At 52.1% G+C, this 23,647-nt stretch overlaps 1 protein-coding gene across 1 annotated transcript in view; it reads right to left on the bottom strand.

Moving 5' to 3' along the window:
* The window catches only part of LOC145417549 (prolyl 4-hydroxylase subunit alpha-3-like), an 86,263-nt gene extending 82,645 nt beyond the window's left edge, over positions 1-3,618 (bottom strand). The window contains exon 1 of the mRNA XM_080286257.1: positions 3,596-3,618. Coding sequence (XP_080142383.1) covers positions 3,596-3,618 — 23 coding nt within the window. The remainder of the gene's footprint in view (positions 1-3,595) is intronic.
* Positions 3,619-23,647: the final 20,029 nt, after the last annotated feature.

Raw genomic sequence — 23,647 nt, 5'->3', positions numbered from 1 at the left:
GTGCCATGGCTCCCCCCAGGTCGAGAGGGGAAATAAAATATCTTTTCTCCTTCCCCCCAAGTGATGGAACTATTTCCCCCGAGAGGAAGACTAAGCTATACTTTCTATATATGTAATGCTAGGTGAAAAAGGTTCGCCTCCTCGGTCCTAGAACACCTAACGTGTAGCGGGGTCCTCTTTCGAGACCGGGGCTTGGTGTAATAAAGAGAGGCAGGACACAAAAACTCCAGGCAATAACCTTTACACATATATTACCACAGTCAGACACAGGACAAAAACAGCAGATAATACAACACAGTATATGACAGAAAATAAAACCTTAACTAGATAATTAGTATCTCGCAGGATACAGGCTTAACAGACACTGATGCCAACACTTTAATTTTAGTGCACAGGTGTACAGGGAATACAGGATTGCGGTGCGCGTGGGAGCGCGGGTGTCTCATAGGGGGGGGTGGGCGAGGGGTGACGCGCGGACGGCCAGAACAGAGTTATAGTAATATTGGGAGGGAGTAAGTATTATTAATTCGAACTTAGTATTTTCTGATAGCAAAGGAATTTTGACAATTGATTCTATTCCTCGTCCAGGTTCTTACATACACACTGACTGCTGGGAGGAGATTCTTTAAGGGAGGGTGGAGGACACTGGGAATTCACTGTTTATGGTAATACAAGCGGGAGATTATTATTAACACTTTTCTCTACTGTTTCCTGGTAACAAAGGACATTTGTATATTTTACGATAGAGGATCTCTCGGGGTAGTAGTCTTACTGATTTTCCACAAGGGCGTCACTCATGAGTCTGATTCACCAGAACTTAGTTTCTGCACTCGTCCTTACTCATCCACCCGTGATTTCACTCGCCCCGATATTCTACATACATTAAATCACTGTACCACTGTTACACTAATTCTGGGGCAACGTCACACTTAGCATAAGTCACTTAACTAATTCTGGGGCAACACCACACTTAACATAATTCACTCATATAGTGGGAGCGGCGGGGAGACACGCCGGCGACAACTCTGCCGGAATAGGGGCACCGCCAAGGGGGGGCGTGCAGAGAGGGCACGGGACGATTCGCAGGGGCGTCCTCTCTCGTCCAGGGCTGCAGGTGGTGAAGGGGCCCGTAGTCTCCGCGCTAGGTGCAGGAGTGTGGCCCTCAAGACTGGGACCAAACAGGTCCAGGAATCTCTGGCTCAGGTCTCCGCCGGAAGTGGAGGTCTTTAGCCGTCGGGGCGTGGAGAGATCACGCCCGGGCATCCTGGGGAGGGCCTGGAGTAACCGAGGGCTGCGGCCCCCAGAGTCAAGGGGCACCGTCAGGGAGGGGCTGCGGCACCGGCCTGAGTTAGGGTCCGTCAGGTGGATCTTCTCCAGGGACAGGAGTAGGGAGCAGAGGCCAGGGGAAGCTGTAGGGCCTCTCTGGGGTCCTTCAGTGCTGGAGATCAGGGCTCTCATCTCACGCTGGGGCGATGACACTTCTGGCACCTCTCTCTGGCCGTGGCGCCCGGCTATCGGCCGTGGCTGCCCAAGGGCGCAACTATAGGGCGCCAAGGCCTGGCTATTGGCCGTGGCCTGAGTGGGGGACTCAGCGCACCTCTGGACACCTTCAGAGCAGCTATCGGCCATCTGACAAAGGTGGGAGCGGCTTTCAGCCGTCTCCTGCAGGAGGGAGGGTGAGCGGCTATCGGCCGTCTCGGGGGCAGCACCTTCGGAGCGGCTTTCGGCCATCTGGTGAAGGCAGGAGCAGCTATCGGCTGTCTCCTTCTGCTGGAGGAGGGAGCGGCTATCGGCCGTCTCTAGGGCAGCACCTTTGGAGCGGCTATCGGCCGTCTGACAAAGGCAGGAGCGGCCTCTTGCTGTCTCCTTCTGCCGGAGGAGGGAGCAGCTATCGGCCGTCTCTAGGGCAACACCTTCAGAGCGGCTATCGGCCGTCTGGTGGAGGCGGGAGTGGCTATCAGCCGTCTCTTTCTGCCAGAGGAGTGAGCGGCTATCGGCCATCTCGGGGACAACACCTTCGGAGCGGCTATCAGCCGTCTGACGAAGGAGGGAGCAGCTATCGGCTGTCTCCTGCAGGAGGGGGTGTTGGGCGGCTATAAGCCTTCCCAGGAAGGACACCTTCTGAAGAAGGCAGGAGCGGCTATCAGCCGTCTCCTCATTACCCTCAGGCCGGTGAGACAGCGGTTCCCTTACGAGGGGCGGGCGGCCATCGGCCGTCCCTAAAGAGAAGGCACCTTCCTGTAGAAGGCAGGAGCGGCTATCAGCCGTCTCCTGAGGGGCGCTAGTTGGAGCTAGACAGACAGCTCCACCCCGAGCTGATCTGGCGGTTCCACTTCCTGTAGGTAGTGTCATCTTCCTGCTAGGGCGACGGTGCGGCAGCTGGGTGCTACAGGGGCGCACGGCCCGAGATGACTTATGCCATTGTCACACAGCATCCCATGGTTCGGCTGCGGCTACTCCGTGGGGTCCAGGTGGGGGTGTCGGTGAGTTTCTGGGGGCACTATGCTGTAAATCACGCATTTCAACATATACCCTACCAGTGACTGCATAATGTTCCAGCATAGCATTAGCCCTGGCTCCTCAGTGTGGATACTGGGAATAGTGGACAATTGTAGTGGGGATTGTTATGCAGCGTGTTCTGAGTCCCGGCATCTCAGATACAGACACAGTGCAGTCCTGGGTTCTTTGTTCACGACCGGGTCAGTACTAGCAAGGAAGGAAAAACACAAACACCACTGGTCGAAAGGCACACTTATATATTATTAAAAGACAAATACACACACCATTCTATGAGCAAAACTGAGGAATTTACAATGACTTAAAATAATGTTTGCAACAATCACTTTCCACCTAGTTCAGCAAGTCTGACCTGCACATGGAATTACACCTTCCTGAGGTAGGGTTATGTCCACAAAGTGTCACGGACAGTATTTCACAAAAATGTCAGGTACATCATATCCAACACACACGGACAGCATAGTACAGTATACCAAGTATGACAGGTGCATGACATGGACAACAACATATATTCAGGCCCTTAAATCTACGTATTCACGTGACCTAGACGAGGCCCTAGGTAGTACAATATATCCGAGTGACATGGACAATGCCCTAGCTAATCTTAGGCTATGTATGCATCACATAGGACGAAGGTATATAATGTCCGCACTTGACTGAAGGGGGGAAGCGGGAGTATTAGTCAGTCTACGGTGGGTTTGTTCACGTATGGACGGGGACTGTGGACCTGGGGAGGGGAGGGGGAGCACACTGGGGAAGGGTCACACTGACGTATGTTGTCCTGTGGGGGTGACACTGGGGGAGGGTTGTCACTGTCGGGGAACCGACCCGTGGGTGGATGTCGGGCACTCCGCGCGCAAGATCACAGGTAGTAGAGTTCACTATGGCACACTGGGGGGGGGGGTAACACCGTAGCTGCTGGGGAGGAAGGAGAGAGGGGGATAGAGCACTGGGGAGGGTTGGGCAACACTTGGGGACAGGCACTGCAGGTACAGGGGAGGAGTCACAGGGGTTGGTTCACTGGGGGAGGGGTCCAACAGCACTGGGGAAGTGTACAATCATCGGATCTGGTACTCACGATTCTGGTGGAGGGGAGGACATGGCCCATGAGGCAGGGGGACCTATGTAGGGAGCTTCAAATGGAGGCTGGGCATGGGAGGTGGGCAGTCCAGTGAGTAGTACAGGTGAGGGTGGTTGGTGAGGTCGCCACTAGTCCTGGAGGAGTGGGTGGGTGGTGTGTTGGGCGGCTCCCTAGCCGCTATGGACCGGCAGGAGGCAGGGCTCTCCGGACTAGGGCAGAAGAGGGCCAGGAGACACGCTGCTCGGTGTTGGCCCTAAGTCATCGTCGGGGTCCTGGGGGAGGACCTGGGGAGGCCCAGGGCTAGGGTCGGATGGGGGTAGGGCGGTGCCCTGGCTGGGCTACTGTCACATCCGGAAGGGGCGGCTGTCAGGGAGGAACTGCGGCCACCTGCGCCGGGGGAGGTCTGGCTACCACAGTGAGTGCCTGGGGAGGCCCGCTGACTCCAGGAACTGCAGTCTCATCTGCAGGAGCAGGCTGTCAGGGCTGGACTGCGGCTTCTCATCCTGGCAGAGTCCGTCAGCACCTGGGGAGGGCAGGGCTGCAAGGACCGGACACCTGGCCTTGGGGACGTCACACCCGGTCTGGTCTCAGGTGAGGTGCCTGTAGGGAAGCAAGTCCCACCCTCTCGAGGAGAGAAACAGGGAGAGGGGTGGGCGGAGCAAGAGGTGTTTCCCTCTGTAGGAGCCTGGGGACTAGCAGAGAGAGGATAGCCAAGGGCCTCGCCAAAACTCTGGTCGGGGGTGTGCGGGGGAGGTCTGGGGGACATTCCCTCCATCAGGCAGCCCCGTTCGGCATTGCCTGTGCTCCTACGAGAGACAGGGGTGCGGGAGGAGTTGGGGGAGACTCTCCTAGAAACCGCCGGCCCTGGCGGCTGGGAGTGGGCACCCGATGGGCTCTCCTGGCAACAGCTAAGGCTCTGGCGAAGTCAGCACTCCTGCCGTAGGGCCTGGGACTCCTGCCCCAATGATGTCAGGAGGAAGAGGTCGGGTGTACCCTCTCGGCTTACGCCACAGCTCCAGTGGAGCGTGTCCTCCTTCCGTCAGGGAAGGGCCTGTCCCGGTGACGTCGGGAGGAAGAAGTCGGATGAACTCTGTTGGGTTGCACCACAGCTCCGGTGGAGAGTGCCCTCCTTCTGTCAGGGTAGGGGGTAGCAACCCTTGAGGCTCCTCATGAGTCCTCTGTTAAATAGGAGGCCGATCCAGGGGACTCAGCATCCGAGGGTGTGCTTGGGACCTTGCCACTGCAAGTCCCACCCCAATTCTGGCGAGCATTCCTTCTACTGAAGAGTAGTGTACTTTTCCTGTACACCGCCGGATGGTCTGGCTGCGGGAAAGAGGGGTGTCAGGTCACAGGAGAGATATGATGCTTTTGCCTGGACAGTGAGCCAGGTAAGCCAGTCTCTCCATCATCCCCTTGTGGGGTGGGTATCACTCCTTCATACTCTCCTCCTGGGGTGGTGGTGTGGGGTTCACCCCACCATGCGGGTATTTCAGGGATACTAAGAATAGTGTACAAGTGTAGTGAGGATAATGGGAATAGTGCATAAATGTAGTGAGGATGTCAGCCTCTTCACATTGCTCAGCAGGGTATGCTGGGGTGTTATGGTAGTGATGCACCCCAGCACATCTAGTTTATTAATATTTAGCCATTGCATGACCCAGGGTAGCATTAACATTATACATGTACCACTTAACCCCTTAACCTTTTAACCACGGGTGTCATCCCAGAATGACATTGCAAAAACTGGACCAAACCGCGGGTGTCATTCTGGAATGTTTGTGAATATTTTGAATACTGCGCATTTTTTCCGCGCGCCAATTGTTTCAAGGGAGAGTAGCTATTAAGTTATTTCACTCCAGCCGACCCCCACCTCCCTCCTCCCACCCCCCGGGCCCCCACCTCCCACTCCAAGGGCCCCCCACCCCACCCCTGGCCAAACACGCATCAGTATCTGTCCAGCTGTGTGAGTGACAATTCCGCTGATGTGGCAGTGAAGTGTGGGCAATTACAGTGCCTTTTACCTGCCTCAGTGAACACAGAGTGGGTGTTTATCATATGTGCAGTGTTCATATATGTTTATAGTATTATTATCAGATTGAGGTTGGCATTCGGTAATGGTGTGTGAGCGAAAAATAGTGATTTTAGATCATCCACTTCTAATGGCACTTCCCATCCAGTGATAGTCAATGAAGTCATGAAACCTACATCATTGCAAAGCCGAAGGTTAGTACTTTCTAATGGTACCTTATTTTTCGCTCTAGATTTATTCTGTGCAGAGTTATAAAGGTTTAAAGTTTGTTTACATTTTGGCTGGAACCCCCGCGGGGGGGGCCAGTCGGGTCAAAACAATGCCAGAGGTTAAAGTGTTAACCGCGGGGCGTCACTTTCGTGATGCTCGGGCACAATGGATCATACTGCGGGGCGTCACTTTTGTGATTCTGTGTTAATTTGAATTATCCCGGGCTTTCAAGTGGTGGCTTGTATCATCTATCAGTACTGCCAATGTCCAACACTAGTCAGCACCCCAAATCTCATCTGTACTCCCATCCATTGTTGACATTTTAGCGATTTTCCCCCCTTCCTGACTCCCCTCCCTACCTGCCCTCCATTACCCTGTCCTCTCACCTCCCACGCCGCACTGCGCTAAGCAAATTTCCCCCGGATTTTTCCACAGATTTCCTCCATTGAAATAAGCCCTATGCCCTATACTTATACAAAATAATATATACAAAAAAAAGATAAGGTAAGTGATAGTGTTATACACCAGGAATTGGCTAATTATCACCTGACAACACCTCACGTGCATTCATTCGCTACATTACCACAGTAATTTCCCCTTTGAATTATGCCTTGTAATCGATGTCTGTAATAAAAATATATATCAGAAAGGAAGGGAGAAGCCTAAGTGACATTTACATTCACCTGGAACTACCTATTTCTTTATGTATTGCCGAGATTTTCTACCAATAATTTATTAGCATGTAAGTTAGCAGCTGTCAGCCTCAGTGTCATTGTCAACCCTTGCCTTCTCAGATAAGCCGCGGCATTTAGTTCCTTGTCCTCCGCTGTGGTCAAACCATGTCGCACTCGTGCCCCGCCATTTCTGCCGCTTCTGCGCCCATTGCAAAGGACCCCGTGACCTCTACACCCATAAAAAGTCGTGAGGGAAGCAGGAAAGGACTTAGTGACTCTGCAGTGGCACGTGAACTAGCGAAATTGTCCATGGTGATGATGGATAGTGATTTTGATGATTCGTGTGAATCGTGTGATGAGCCGGGTGAGGTAATCGTGCCAGAAAGTGCTAGTACGAGTGCTTCAGTGTCGGAAGTTATCCCTAGCTCCAAAGGAAAGGGGCCGTTAGTGCAGCAAGGGAAGGAATTTGGGAAGGGAGTGAAAAGGCGGCATGTTAGCCCCAGAACAATGGCCCCCCATGACCCAGCCCGCCATGAGTCCCGAGTTGATTCACCTCCTAGTTCCCCAAGCCCCACTTCACTCATTTCTTCCTCTTCGTCTGCTGAGTTATCTCCGGAGTCTTCGTCGTCGGAGTCACCACCAGCATCAACAGTGAAGGCAGGCCGTAGAGGAAGAGGTAAATCCCGGACTAGTAAAAGTAGAGTTGGTAGTAGAGTAAGGGCTGCTAGTGCTGTACGGCAACCCAGGGTCAGTGCGAGTGACCTTGAACAGGGTAAATCTGCCTCACAGCCACCCACCACCACCACCCACCCTACACCGCCACGACAGGGAATCCTGGACGCCTTCGCGTGGACGGAAGGGTCCGATTTTGTGCCTGAACATTTAGTTTTTGATGAGAGCTCCTCAGGAGTTCAGCCTGCCTTCACTATTGACGATAATGCTGAGTGTGTGGACTACCTTTCGGCCTTCCTAGATGACGAAGTCATGCAGCACATATGTGATGAGACCAACAGGTATGAATCACAACGTGCTGCAAGTGGTACAGGTGCAGCCAAGATGCAACAGTGGCCCATGCTGGGAGTGCAGGAGCTGTATGTGTTCTTTGCCATCACGCTTCTCATGCCACTCTCCAAGAAGCATGAGTTGGAAGAATACTGGTCCATGGACCCCTTACTACCCTCACCCACCTTCAATAAGTACATGGCCAGAGATTACTTCCGGAACATCATGGGAAACCTGCACTTTGCCGACAACGATGTACCTTCCCAAACCGACCCACTCTGGAAGATCCGGGAGATTCTGAGCAAAATGAAGGATAAGTTAATGTCATTCTTCCACCCCTTTCAGAAGGTTGTCATTGACGAATCCTTGGTTTTGTTCAGAGGACGTCTTTGGTTTGTTCTGTACATTCCAAGCAAACGCCATTGCTTTGGAATTAGGTTCTTTGTACTGTGCGACTGTAAGACGGGGTACATCCTTGACTTCGTCATTTATTCAGCCAGCACTGTCGATCTGGGTAAAACACACCCCCTTGGCTTCTCAGGCTGTGTAGTGAAAGTGCTCCTTGAAAAGTATTTTGGTGGGAATCATGTGCTGTATACAGACAACTATTATACACCAGCGAAACTTGCCAAATACCTTTCAAGGCACGGCATTGGCTCCTGCGGCACTGTCAAAAGTAAGCATGCCCACTTCCCTAAATTCACAGAGGCAGGAACCTCGCAGCGAGGAGACGTGCACCTACGCAAGTCTGAGAAGATGCTGGCAATACGGTGGTATGACAAGAGGGTCGTGCACATGCTCATCACCGTACATAAGGGGGAAATGACAAGTGGGAAGGTCGACCGTAGGACAGGCGAACCTGTGATGAAACCTGATGCTGTGTTGGACTACAATATCAACATTCGGCTGGTGGACAAGTCCGACATGATGATTGGTGAGATCGACTGCCTCAGGAAGAATACTAGGTGGTACAGGAAAGTTTTTCTGCATCTCATAGATATGACGATGCTGAACGCCTTCATCCTGTACAAGATGAAGGTCAAGCCACCCAAGTCGTTCTCCTTGAGGTTGTTCGCCAGGATTTGTGTCCAGCAGCTGCTGGAAAGATATGGTAGGGTGACAGCAGCAACTCCAAGGCGCCATCCTGTAACACTTCCCGACTGACTTGAGCAGAGGGCGTATATGGATCGGCACAGATTGGAGCTAATGCCTGCCACAGGTAAAAGGAAGGCTGCGATCCGCAGGCATCAAGTGTGTGCACATACCACCCGCCGCACACCTGAGCACAAACGCACCTCTTGGCACTGCGCTGAGTGCCAGGTTCCCCTCTGTGTTACCTGCTTCTTTGATTACCACAGACAGAAGCAGTTCTAACAGTGCAAGTGGGAAAGGAGAGTAATGTGTAAATAATGTGTTAATAGCAAGTGAAAGCAATGGATGTTCAGTACATATGACTGAACAGTGTATTATAGTTTTATCTTACTGAAAGTGACAGTGACTAACATAGTGTAAGTGAAATAGAAGGGTAAATATTGAAAATACAATAGAAAATGTAAATAGTAATGTAAGTAATTAGTAATATAAGAATATGAGTACAAATACTTTATGTTATAACAGCGAAAGTAAATCCGTGGCTCTCTACGTATTTTACTGAATGAAAAATTGAATGACTTCAGTGACAATAAACTAATACTACTGAAGGAAACTTATGAAGAAAGACTCCAGATATATATAAGTGTGATATAGTAATAGAAATATAAAGTGTGAGGGGTTTTATGAATAATAAATGACAGAGTACCAAGAGCGAACTAGCGCAAGTGCGACGGTCAGCCGCGCTCGTAATTTTCATTGCTTTCACAGTGGGTTTTTTTTTTTAGTATGGATCCCAAACTACTTGAAAATCATAGAGTAGTGTTTATAGTGTTAATATCTGGCTGTGGTAATCATATTACTGGTTGTCGGGAAGTGTAAAGTGGAGACTTCATTACCCAACTTCAGAGGTCTCCACAAGTCCTACGGTAACAGACGAAGGCTCCACAAGCATTCCAGGAGAAAGCTGAAGGTATGTGCCATAAGCATATCTAATTTTAATATTCTAGGACTAATAACTGATTTTTGGCAAATATTTTTGGAGAGTCTGTCGGAGCCTGAATAACCCCGTGGGACACGCAAAACATTGGTAAACATGCCCGCGGTGTAGGGGTTAATAAATAAGCTAGTGGGAGTGAAGATTATTATTTGGGGGGGGGGTAATTGGTGCTGATCATACACAATTTTCGTTCTGAAATATCACATCCTTATGTCACCGTACAGTATTTTTATGTTTTCATATTACTGTGAGGAGACAGGCGTTACTCCTCAATTATAGTGGCCTTTGAGTGTTTACAACTTGACATCCAATTATAGTCTAATGCAGCCAGGGGCTGGGTGTAGCAAGGTTACAGGCTGTCAGTAGGGGATGTTTCCAAAACTGTGCAAATATACTTGTATAAATATGCATACGTGAAATCTGCGGGATGGCAGACATTCTGAATCGTGATTAATAATAAATCCAATGCAATATCTTGTTTTTGCTTTAATATTTAAATTGCTGGTGCTTTGTGATTTGCCATTTAAATCTGCTGGGATCTGTATGTGAAATGTGCGCTCCCGCTGCCAGACCCCCACCCCACCATGGAGCCACAGCTCCACCCCCACCCCAGGAAGACACCACAGTGGGCTAGATGGACACGACACTGGCCCAAAGCGAGACTGGCTCACGTGCGCCCCGACCTTGTGTCCCTCTTCCCCTCAACCTGCCCAACCACGACGTCGCAATGATGGGAGACTACTTCTCGGCCGGACCAGCCTTTGTCAGGATCGGGATGGGACTGCTCCAGATTCAGTCCCAGGCAGCACCACGGTAAAGGCCACTGGACATACTGGGGAGGGAACAGCCACTGTACGTCCCTCAGCTGTTTCCCCCTGCAGCACCGCAACGATGGCCACTGTACACATCGGGGTAAGAATGGTTACTGTATGTCCTTCTGCTGCAGCCACATCTGGAGCCTGCCTCGGTGTGACGGCCACTGTATGCACACCAACAGGCAAAGGTAGGAGTGGAACTGCAACGACAGCCACTGTAAGCATCAGGGAGGGAACGGCCACTGTATGTCCCTCATCCACCTCCTCTTCCTCCTACGGGAGTAGCACTGCCGTAACGGCCACTGGACATAGCAGGGAAGGGAATGGCCATTGTATGTCCCTCAGCTACTTCCCATCGGGTAGGTAGACCTGCAGTGACAGCCACTGTACGCGCCGGGGAGGGAATGGCCACTGTATGTCCCTCATCTGCCTCTTCCTTCTTTGGGAGCAGCCTTGCGGCGACAGCCACTGTATGCACCGAGGAAGCAACAGCCACTGTACGTCCTTCTGCTACTATCCCAAGGACCTGTGGAACCGTGACGACGGTCACTGTATGCATCAGGGAAGGGACAGCCACTGTACGCCCTTTGTCCACAGTCCCGAGGGTTCTCACGGAGAAGAAGGTCCCTTGTGCTGCCCACTCTCCACCCGGCGGCCGCTCAGGCCACCCTTCTGTCTCTCCCTCCAGGTGTGATTCCCAGAGGTGCTGCCATGCCAGGAGTGGTGGCGAGGCCCGGTCGCTGAAGGCGGGATCCACGCCCTCCAGCCTGCCCTTGGACGACGCCAGGTCCTGACAGACGTCCTACAGACAAGGTGCAGCAGCCAACCCCTGATGGCGCCCCAGCCTAGAGGTGACCGCAGTCCCAGGCCTCCCAGGGACAATCCTCAGACCCCAGGGCGGGACCGCCCTGGCCCCACTCACCGCCTGCCCCTGTGCCTGGAGTAAGAAGCGGCAGGCCCGACTCTTGACGCTGTTTGGCCCCAGCCCTGAGGGCCCCTCACCAGGTCGAGGCCCTGACAAGAGAGGGCCTTCCTGCTCCCCCGGACCAGAAAGCGCCCGGTAGCAGTCCCGTGCCTACTGCGGGATAGCTCACCTGTAGGACTCCCTCTCACTCCCGGGCGCCACCTTGACTAAGCCCAGACATCGGCATCCCAGTGACGACACAGTGAGATCTCAGTGTTGTATCAAAGACTTGGAAGTGACAGTGCCCGTATATTCTAAAGACAGTGAGACAGGAACACCACTGGTAAAAGTGTCTCTAACCTTACGTACTCAGTATGCTGTGTCAGTGCCTAAGTTCCCAGGACTAGAGCAATATACAGGAGTGTGGTGATACCGAAGTTCAGCTGACCAGTGTACTATACAAAGACTGAGGAGATAGGACTGTATGAACTGTGTCACCATCCCTCTGTATTACTCTCCTGTGCAATAACTCGGGTGTTATCACAGTGTCTGTGTGATGTGATGTATTATTGTTAACTACCCTGTCACTATACCCGTTCCACATCTTGTATACCACTGTATGTATATTGTAAGGGAAATTGGATTAAGGCAATGTATGTGTTAAGGTGTCCAGCCTAGTTTTTATGTCCTGTTCCTTTGTAAGTGTTCTAGTTCCGGTCTAGAAAGAGGACCCCACTCAGTCGCTGGTGTCTTCCGGACAAGAAGTCACCCTAAAAACATCCAGCATAACAGCATGAAAAACTACAATGAAATGAACAGCATAGTTAATTCAATATTTCTGAAACACTTTGTAAGCCGTTTTGTAGAAAACGTTTTCTGTGAATGGCATACAGGACTAACTCATTTATATGTTTTATTGCATTTAATCTCGTTATTCTCTCAAAAAGGAATTATAACTCACTTATATTATGATTTTTTGCTTTTTGGCAAGTTCTGTGAAATACGTGGAAGCTTTTAATGTTGAACTTCTGTGCTGCCACAAAATGTGTTATAAATTCACTAATTACTGTCATGTATAATTCATGGTCTCATGTTTTCATTTTGTGATTAAAATGTAGTAGTGCCACAGAGGGAGACCTAGCACCCCCAGAAGAAGCCCACTGAGAAGTACCGGCCGCGCGCCAGGACCCAGGGCAACAGCGACATAAGTCTGCCTGGGCTGCGTGCCCCTAGGACCCGGAGCTCACCCGCCGCCACCATAACAGGAATACAAGACTACCTTCCAGGCGAGCTGTCCCCAACCAACTTCGGGGTGGAGCTGTAACTCCAGCTCCAGTCAGCACCCCTGAGACAGCCGATAGCAGCTCAACCCTCCTACAGGAGATGGCCTGTAGCCGCTCTGGAGGATAACAGGAGACGGCCTGTAGCCGCTCCCTCCTTCGTCAGGAGACGGCCTTTAGCCACTCTGAAGGTGCCTCTAACGAGACGGCCTGTATCCGCTCAACCCTCCTGCAGGAGACGGCCTGTAGCCGTTCGAGAGGGAATCAGGAGACGGCCTGTAGCCGCTCCCGCCTTCGTCAGGAGACAGCCTGTAGCCGCTCTGAAGGTGCCCTTGAGTAGGCTTGTAGCCGCTCCTTTCCCCAGGCCACGGCCAATAGCCGGGCCCTATGGCAGGAGACGGCCGGTAGCCAGTCCTCCATCAGGTGCTGACTCCTGTTCATCAACCTACGACCCAGAGGGAGCCCTCAGCCTGGAAGAGTACTGGAGAGGCCCCGTGCCTTCCACCAGGCTCTTCTCCCTGCAGCCGGATCCGGAGAGGACTCGCCTGACGGACCCCAATGTAGGCTGACGCTGCAGCCCCCTCCTGACAGTGTCTCTGAACACTGGGGACCGCAGCCCTCTGGACCTCCAGACCGCCCCCAGGACCCCCGGGCAGGACCTCCCTACACCCAGACGCCGGAGATCTTCGTCCTCCGTCAGGCGCCTGAGCGAGTTCAGACAGTTATTCGGTCCCAGCCCTGAAGGCCGTACTCCCACCCCAAACCCCGAAAGCCCGGGACCCTTCCCCACCCGCAGCCCCAGACGAGAAAGGACGCCCCTATGTGTGATCCCGTGGCCCCTGAACACAGAGGCCCCTGGCAGAACCCAGCCCAGTCAGTGGTGAGGCTGGGTCACCTCAGCCGCCCTTGTACCTGACCGCCACGATGCTCAGACCCAAAAGGAGTGACAGTGAAAGCACAGCGTCCGTGACTTAGTGACGTGAAGGCAGAGTAGTGAATTAACCATAAAAAGGAAGTCAGTGAGAGAAGCACCAGTGACCAAATAACGGTGGTGGAGTGAATAAAAGTAACAGTGAAACCGTGAACACAGCCAAGCAGTGAAATACGGGTCTATTATAGTGAATACGATACTGTCTAGTAACTCTGCATCATACTAAAATCATACACAGACCCCAGTGTTAAAGAAATAACTACCAACAGTGAAATAGTGCCACCCACTCCATCCGTATATACATATCTTAGACTTCCTGCAATAATAGTATATAAACTTCTGCCCTAAGTGCTATTCACCTTACCCGACCTTGACCTAAATAGCTCCTGCACGATACTATAGTCGCAGCGCGTGACTCTGAGGTTGTTATTATCGTGCCCTCGCAACGTACCATTCAAAAGTGCATCTGATTTCGTGTATAATATGAGACGCATGTGATTCGTGTATAATATATTCGTGCATAATAATATGATTCGTGTATAATATGATACAAAATTGGACGCACTTTTGAATGGTAGGTTGCCAGGGTACGATAATGACAACCTCAGAGTCGTGTGCCGCGACTATAATAACCCATATCTAGGCCTAAGAATTATAATTGTCCAGTGTATCTGTATTCGTGACATCTACCCGTTCCACTGTAGAATTTAGTAATACACAAGCAAGGTGTTGCCTTGAGTTTTTGTGTCCTGCCTCTCTCCTATTTGTCTAAACTCCGGCCTAGAAAGAGAACCTAGCTACAACTAGGTGTTAGAGGGACGGGAAGCTGACCCTAAAACACCTAGCATTACACTGGTGGACAGCGGTGGTTCTTGACCCAGGTATATGAGAGGTAATCAGGAAATTTCAGCAAAATGGCAACCAAACTGCATGAGCAATTACCTAAATTTGACCCTGAACAGTATGATATGCACACATACCTGGCAATTATTAAACTTTTGCTAGATATTGGGTTCGAGGATGACAAGCAGAAAATTGCAGTCACACTCCCGCTACTGGGCAAAGCAGCAGCAAGTATAGCACCCAAGATCGTTCCGTGGCTCATCTGGCAGAATTTCACGAAACTCATGATTCAAGCCATCACTCCATCACTAGGTAAAGTGGTGGTGCTATCCCAATTGGAGAGCCTAACCTTTGATGGCAGTTTGGATGATACTCTAATCCAGGCTAAACGCCTGGTCACCGCTGCCTACCAGGAGGCAGATGAAGAAACCCGGGAACAACTCATGTTTCACACACTTAACAGGATCCTCCCCAGTTTCATCAAAAAACATTTTATCATACATGACCCTATGGGAGACCTGGATAAAGTTATCCAAGTAACGAGGCAACTTCTAGCCATCCACTCCACCCCTCAACATATCTGCACAATCGATCAGTTTCCCACAGACATCATCACGATTGACCCGTGGGAATTTTCTCCTTGTAGCCACGAATGCCCCATTCACGATATCCTCAAGCAGCTAAAAGCTGCCTGGTGCAGCAGAATGACCCAAGGGCGCCTACAAGCCGCCCCACCATACGGCAATTGCCCCGAGCTTAGGGGAAACAAAAACCAAAAGAAAATGCACAGAAAGCGCCCACCACCGCCCCCGCACCCCCCCTATCTTAGCGGGGGCCACCCCACATCACACGTTTCCTTTCACTCTTCTCCCTGTATCTCTTCTCCTTTACCCTAGTCTTTCTCTGACCCACCCCCACCCACCTCCTCTTTCTCGTTCACCTCCCCTACCCCACCCTCAACCTCACCATCCCCACGGATCCCCAGCTCGTCCCTAGTAACCTCACCAGATGCCTTGCCACCCACCAAACCCCGCACCTCATCATCCACCATTCCCCCACGAGCTCAGTCCCCTGCCACCACCTACACCGCCCCATCACCAAACATCAAGACGACACCGCGAGGCCGTACCTCCCCCCTCCCACCGGCTCCTTCACCGCCCACACCTCACCCCGCCTTACCTCACCTCCGATGATGCACACCACCTGCCACACCCCACTCCTCAGCACCTGCCACCTCATCACCGCTACCGACCTCCAGTGCCAGAGCATCCTCACACCCCCACACCCCACCCACCTCAAGCCCCACCGCCTCGCCCACACCCACCATCGGAGTGCCGCCCAAAACTATCCCACCCTGGTGCACCACCTCCACCCCCATGCCACACGCAGCCACAGCACCAAAGGGCCGTCTCCCATCTCACCACCCACTCCCACCCTAAAACCTGCCATCACCACCTTCCAGCCCCGCCCGCAAGATACACCACCACCTCCCCAACCCCAACTCCGCCTTACCCACTGCCAACCACCGCCGCCAACCCTCCCCCTGACTCCTATGACCGCTACATCTCGCCCTCGCTTTCTCTACCTGCTGCCCCCTCCCCGTCATCCCCCATCCCGCTGTCCACCTCACTGCATCACACCTCACCTGATGGCCTGCTGACACCGCGTACTCCCGACTCCTCACCCACACCTTCACTACTGCCCTCCCTGCCTCCTCTGCCTACCAACCCGTCCCCAACCTCCTCACCTGCCATCTCAGGCCACCTTCCCCACGTCCGCCCTTCCTAACCTTCCACCCCTGCCGCCTCCACCTCCCCTCCCGCCATGCTGCCTCACACCTCACCGGACAACTCACCAAAGCCACCAACTCCTCACCTCTCCCCCATCTCCTCACCACCCACCACCCCTTCCCGCACGCCCAGCAGTATGCACGCCCAGGCACCTCTCCAACCCACCACACCCCCACCCCAGCCATCGCCCACCACTGGCCCCAAATCTCCCCGCCCACCACCCACACATGTCTCCTCGACCCCGCCTACCCTGACCCCACCTATGCTGCCCACGCCCCCACTACACCATCACCCACTAAGCCACACTCTAACCACCCCACAGCCACCCTCGCATGCCCCGCGCACCTTACACAGGCGCCGACACCGCACACCCACATCACCACCCACACCCACCCTTAAAACAACCATCACATGCTCCGGCCGCCTCTCCTGCCCACCCGACCGTTACATACACTCTCCCACACCACCCACCTCGCTGCAAAATCACACCCCTACCCCTGTCCTAAATCATTGCACACTCATGATACACCAGGCCCAAATCCCAGCCACCTACACTCCCCAGAGATGCCGCGCCATATTACCCAGGCATAAAACCCCACACTTGCCGTCCATCTCCAGCATTCAGCACAGCCCTGCACAGAAGGCAACACCTACCACCATGAGGATTTGCCAAGCCGTATGGGCACTGCCCTTCGGATGAAAACAACGAGTCCGAGGACCTCACCACCTCCTACGACTCCTCCGCTCCTCCACCGACCCATCCACCCTCTTCATCACGTGTGACGAGCAGCTAGACAAGAACTCAGCCACCACAGCCTGGCATGCCCTTCTCCAACACCTACAACCAGTCTACCACACCTACGACACCAAAGTTTACCACCTCCAGTCACAGGGACGTGACTTTTTCCCAGCAGACGGTGGCAAAATCCATTATAGTGCCACAAAGGGCGACTTAGCACCCCCAGAAGCACCAACAGCGCACCGGGACTCAGGGCGACAACGACGTAAGTCCCGCCCGGGCTGCGTGCCCCTATGACCTGGAGCTTGCCTGCTGCCACCATAGCAGGAATACAAGACTACCTTCCGGGCAAACTGTCCCCAACCAACTTCGGAGTGGAGCTGTAACTCCAGCTCCAGTCAGCACCCCTGAGACAGCTAGTAGCCGCTCAACCCTCCTAGAGGAGATGGACTGCAGCCGCTCTGGAGGAAAACAGGAAACAGCCTGTAGCCGCTCCCACCTTCATCAGGAGATGGCCTGTAGCTGCTCTGAAGGTGTCCCTAATGAGACAGCCTATAGACGCTCGACACTCCTACAGGAGACGGCCTGCAGCCGCTCCAGAGGCAAACAGGAGATGGCCTGTACCCGCTCCCACCTTCATCAGGAAACAGCCTGTAGCCGCTCCCACCTTCATCGGGAGACAGCCTGTAGCCGCTCCCACCTTCATCAGGAGACAGCCTGTAGCCGCTCCCACCTTCATCAGGAGACAGCCTGTAGCCGCTCTGAAGGTGCCCCTCGAGAGACAGCCTGCAGCCACTCAACCCTCCTGCAGGAGATGGCCTGTAGCCGCTTCAGAGGAAATCAGGAGACGGCCTGCAGCTGCTCCCGCCTTCGTCAGGAGACGGCCTGTAGCTGCTCTGAAGGTGCCCCTGAGTTGGCTTGTAGCCACTCCTCTCCCCAGGCCACGGCCAGTAGCCGGGCCCTATGGCAGGAGACGGCCGGTAGCCGGTCCTCCATCAGGTGCTGACTCCTGTTCATCAACCTACGACCCAGAGGGAGCCCTCAGCCTGGAGGAGTACTGGAGAGGCCCCGTGCCTTCCACCGGGCTCTTCTCCCTGCAGCCGGATCCGGAGAGGACTCACCTGACGGACCCCGATGTAGGCTGACACTGCAGCCCCCTCCTGACAATGTCTCTGAACACTGGGGACCGCAACCCTTGGGACCTCCAGACCGCCCCCAGGACCCCCGGGCAGGACCTCCCTACACCCAGACGCCGGAGATCTTCGTCCTCCGTCAGGCGCCTGAGCGAGAAGTTCAGCCCCAGCCCTGAGGACCGTACTCCTGCCCCAAACCCCGAAAGCCCGGGACCCTTCCCCAACCGCAGCCCTGGACGAGAAAGGACGCCCCTATGCATGATCCCGTGGCCCCTGAACACAGAGGCCCCCGGCGGAACCCAGTTCCATCAGTAGTGAGGCTGGGTCACCTCAGCTGCCCTTGTACCTGACCGCCACGACGCTCAGACCCAAAAGGAGTGACAGTGAAAGCACAGCGTCCGTGACTTAGTGACGTGAATGCAGAGTAGTGAATTAACCATATAAAGGAAGTCAGTGAGAGAAGCACCAGTGACCATATAACAGTGGTGGAGTGAATAAAAGTAACAGTGAAACCGTGAACACAGCCAAGCAGTGAAATACGGGTCTATTATAGTGAATAGGATACTGTCTAGTAACTCTGCATCATACTAAAATCATACACAGACCCCAGTGTTAAAGAAATAACTACCAACAGTGAAATAGTGCCACCCACTCCATCCGTATATACATATCTTAGACTTCCTGCAATAATAGTATATAAACTTCTGCCCTAAGTGCTATTCACCTTACCCGACCTTAACCTAAATAGTATCCTGCGCGATACTAATGACCAATATCTAGGCCAAAGAATTATAATTGTCCAGTGTATCTGTATTCATGACATCTACCCATTCCACTGTAGAATTTAGTAATACACATGTAAGGTGTTGCCTTGAGTTTTTGTGTCCTGCCTCTCTCCTCTTTGTCTAAGCTTTGGTCTAGAAAGAGAACCCAGCTACACACTAGGCGTTAGAGGGATGGGAAGCCGACCCTAAAACACCTAGCATTACACCCACTAATGTTTAATAATATCCAGCTCAACCTGCATCATCCTTAAACATACTTGGGGTCTCATTCTCTCGGGACTTGTCTTGGAAGGATCATATTACATCTCTTGTAAATCTGCTTCCAAGAGATTGTGCTAAGCCTACTCCGCGCCTTTTTTTTTTACCTCTGCAGAGTTGTCAACTTCATACATGAGTTTTTTCACCCCTGTGTTGAGTACAACTCTCATGTGTGGGGAGGCTTCCCACATACAGCTCATCTCAATACGATGGAGTCAAAGGCTTTTCATCTCATTAACTCCCTCCCTCTTACTGGCTCCCTTCAACCTCTGTCTCTTTGCCGCACTGGTGTATATTTATCTCTTTTCTATCGCTACTTCAATGGTCACTGCTCCTCTGAACTGTCTACTTGTACGATGGGCACACAGCACCTGTCTATCAACAAATTCTCATCCCTTTTCTGTCCAACCCTCTAATGCAAGAGTTAACTGTTACTCCCAGTCCTTCATTTATGCAACAGGCCAACTCTGGAACTCTACACCTCTGTCTGTATTTCCTACTTCCTATGATCTCCAGTCTTTCAAATGCATTTTTTTTTTTTGTGTGTCCGACTCTGGGGATGGGCTTTACGGCCTGCTCCCAAGGCCCAGTAGTCCTCCTACATTTCGTACACCTCTACATGTCATTACTTCGGCGCTAACACCCACCATCCACATTGGATACAAGCTAGGGCTGTCTCATACAGGACTGGTATATTGGTATTAGCAGGGGTATTTTTACGACATGTCAGCAGGTCTTCCGGTAGATCAGTAAAGTCTGCTTTTATGAAATTCAAATCCTTAAACTGTCCCCTGCCCCAGGGGTGATTTGAACCTCGGTCCAGTAGGACTGCAGGCTGTCTGTTGTGCTGTTTTTGTTTTTTTCTTGGAAGGAATGGTTTGCAGGCTCTTGGCCTTTGGCTCCTTCTTCCTTGCATAAAAAGAAAAAAAGAGCAGCCGCCCAATTGGCTGGATTAGGCTCTCTCGCAAGGCTTCTTTGAGGCAGTGGTAGAACCGCTCCACAAGCCTGTTTGATTGTGGATGATAGGCCATGGTGCGGTGGCATGTAGTGCCCAGAAAGCATAGTAGGTCTTGTCAGGCATGAGATTCAAACTGGACCCCTTGATCGGTGATGACAGTATGGGAGCACCAAAACAGGAAACCCAGGATGACAGGAAATGGTACACTACCCGTTTGGCTGTGGAGCTGATCATGGGCGTTGCTTTGACCCACCTGGTGGCCTGGTTGATGCAGGTGACAATATACTTGTTTCCCCTGGACGCTGGTATAGGTCCAATGATGTCCAACTGCATCGTGTGAAAACGCTGGGTTGGTATAGAAACGGTGGCCAGAGGCATTCTGGTGTGTCGGTGCACTTTTGATGTTTGGCACAAGATGCATTTTTTTTCGACTGAGTGATGTCATGCCTCATCTCAGGCCACACCACCGCCGGCTGATATGGCTGTGTGTGCCTCATATTCCTGGGTGGGCCAAGGCGTGATAGTGCAAAACACCTGTTGGCTGTACGACCGAGGAATGTACGGTCTCACTGGCCTGTACGATATATCACACCTTAATTTGAATGGGGAATCTGTGATATCCAACTGCTGGAGCTGCAGGGACGTGATGCCTTGGACCAGTAGGTGTAGCTCTTCATTGTCTTGGTGGGCAGCCACCAGGGCTAAGTGGCTGACTGGGAGGGCCATAGGTGTGATCAGAGCTACGCCATGGGACACTGCATCTGCAATGGCATTGTCTTCACCTGTGTCGGAGGTCCCTTGAAAACTGTGAGATGAATGCCAATTGCCAGGACACCCGTGGAGAGAAGTTGTTGCCTTTCTGGGCCATGGCATAGATGAGGGGCTTGTGATCGGTGAGGATGTAGAATTCCCTCGCCTCCGGGAAGTGGTGAAAGTGTCTTATACCACTTCATACACCACCAGAGTCCCCTGTCAAATGTGCTGTATTTGTGCTGTGCACTGTCCAGTCTCTTGCTAAAGAAAGCTATGGGCATTGTTACCCCTCCGATCTCCTGCTGGAGGACAGCACCTACAGCTTCTGCGCAGGCATGGATGGTGAACATTGTGGGAGCGTTCAGTGCAGGGTTGATGAGACAGGGTAGTTTGGCAATAAGGTTTCTGAGGGTGTTGAATGCTGCCTCTGCCACAGGCATCCAGTTCTATATCCCTCTTTGCTTCTGTGGAGCAGATCATTCAGGGCAACCAAGATGGAAGCGGGTTGGTGGATGAATCTGTGGCAGCAGTGTAGCGATTTGTAAGAGTGGCGGTTGTTCACTAGCGAGTAGCGCTTAAGGTGTGTGAGCTGGTTACCTGTGTAGCGCTTTAGCAAGTGAGGTAGTTCGCTATTTTATGTTCAATGCTCACAACGGGAATGATAGTAAACTTAGTTTGGGAGAGTAAGAAGTGTATCAACAATCGCAATCTCAGCATCACATATTTACAGTTAGATCACAGGAGAGAAATACATAGTATTTGAGCTGAGGTAAGGGTACATGACTCTGTGATTACGTAGCGGGGAGGTAAGCATTGTTTTGGGAGTCATATAGTGTAGATGTTGACAGGTATGTCAGAGATAGCACATTGTGTGTATATGTACGCGAGAGGTACAGCTGTTGCCTTGACAGAGTCTGGTGTGGGAAGAATGCCTCAGGCAACTCCTCAAGCGCTTTTGTACACATAAAGCTCACACAGGCCTTTAGTGCCATGTGCACACAACTAGGTCGATTGTGACTGGGCAGTAAAATGCAGTATAGTGCCACAGGGGACGACCTAACACCCCCAGAAGGAGCCCACAGAGGAGCACTGACAGCGCGCCAGGACTCAGGATGACAACGACTTAAGTCCACCTGGGCCACGCGCTCCTATGACCCAGAGCTCGCCCGTCGTCACCATAGCAGGAATACAAGACTTCCTTCCGGGTGAACTGTCCCCAACCAACATCGGAATGGAGCTGTTACTCCAGCTCCAGTCAGCACCTGAGACGGCCTGTAGCAGCTCAACCCTCCTGATGGAGATGGCCTGTAGCCGCTCTGAGGGAAAACAGGAGACAGCCTGTAGCTGCTCCCACCTTCGTCAGTAGACGGCCTGTAGCCGCTCTGAAGGTGCCCTTCCCGAGACGGCCTGCAGCTGCTCAACCCTCCTGAAGGAGACAGCCTGTAGTCGCTCTGAGGGAAATCAGGAGATGGCCTGTAGCCGCTCCCGCCTTCGTCATAAGATGGCCTGTAGCCACTCTGAAGGTGCCCCTGAGTCGGCTTGTAGCCGCTCCCTCCCCCAGGCCACAGCCAGTAGCCAGGCCTTAGCAAAGGCCTGTAGCCGTGCCCCTAGAAGGCCACGGCCAGTAACCGGGCCCTAAGGCAGGAGACAGCTGGTAGCTCCTCCGTCAGGTGCTGACTCCTGTTCACCAACCTACCACTCAGAGGGAGTCCCCAGCCTGAAGGAGTACTGGAGAGGCCCAGTGACTTTCACTGGCCTCTTCTCCCTGCAGCTGGATCCTGAGAGGACTCACCTGACGGACCCCGACGTATACCATCAAGGAGGAATCCGAGGCAAACTGTATTGTTGGATGCAAGATTTTCTCAAAAAAAGAGAAATGAGAACAGTACTAAGGGGAAATTAATCATCATGGAGGGAAATGACTAGGCGAGTTCCACAGGGCTCAGTGCTGGCACCAATCATGTTTTTAGTGTATATAAATGATATAGATAGCAGCATTGTAAATGAAAGCTATCTATATATGTTTGCTGATGATGCAAAAATACAAAGTACAATTACTGATGAAGACTCTTGTAAAGAGCTACAAGAAAAATTAAATTTCATGAATAGAGCAATACATGGCAAATGGAATTCAATGTGGACAAGTGTCATGTAATCAAGTCTGGTAAAAGTGGAAAAAGGCCTGATTGGGATTATAAGTTAGGAAATAAAACCCTACACACATCAGAGAGAGAAGGACCTAGGTGTGATAATCAAGAACAGACTATCTCTGGCTGATCACACCAGTGAGAAGGTACGGAACATGTATACATTTCATTCATTCCTTGCCAGACGCCATGTATCCCAAACAGGGTGGCCAAGGGCTTAGAGTTAATTGTTTTACAGGGAGGGGCACTAATCCTCCACCAACCCCCACTTGACACGTAGGGAGAACGAGCCAACAGCATCTGGTGTTCCCAGGCGGTCACCCATCCAAGTACTAACCAGACCCAACATTGCTTAACTTCGCTGACACTGCCTGCAAATATGAGAATAACATTCACATACATAAATGAAGACATGCTAAGAAAGATAATAACATCATTCATCAGACCAACCCTGGCGTATGCATCAGTAGTCTGGAGTCCTCATCTCAAAAAACAAATAGATATGATTGAAAAAGTTCAAAGGGCCGCTACAAGATGGGTACCAAGCCTAAGGGATCTAAGCTACGAAGAAAGATTAGAAAAGCTGAATCTGCCTACACTACAGGAGAGAAGGAAAAGAGGAGACATGATTATGCTATATCAATGCATATCAGGGAAGAAGAAAATATACATAAATGATTACATAACCTATGGGGATCCATCAGCAGGA

Source organism: Coenobita brevimanus, chromosome 110, assembly GCF_032717465.1.
Source record: "Coenobita brevimanus isolate Jiangsu-jjx chromosome 110, ASM3271746v2, whole genome shotgun sequence".
NCBI classification, from domain to species: Eukaryota; Metazoa; Arthropoda; class Malacostraca; order Decapoda; family Coenobitidae; genus Coenobita; species Coenobita brevimanus.
The sequence above is the reverse complement of the archived record's forward strand: the minus strand, read 5'-3'. Positions and strand labels throughout refer to the sequence as shown.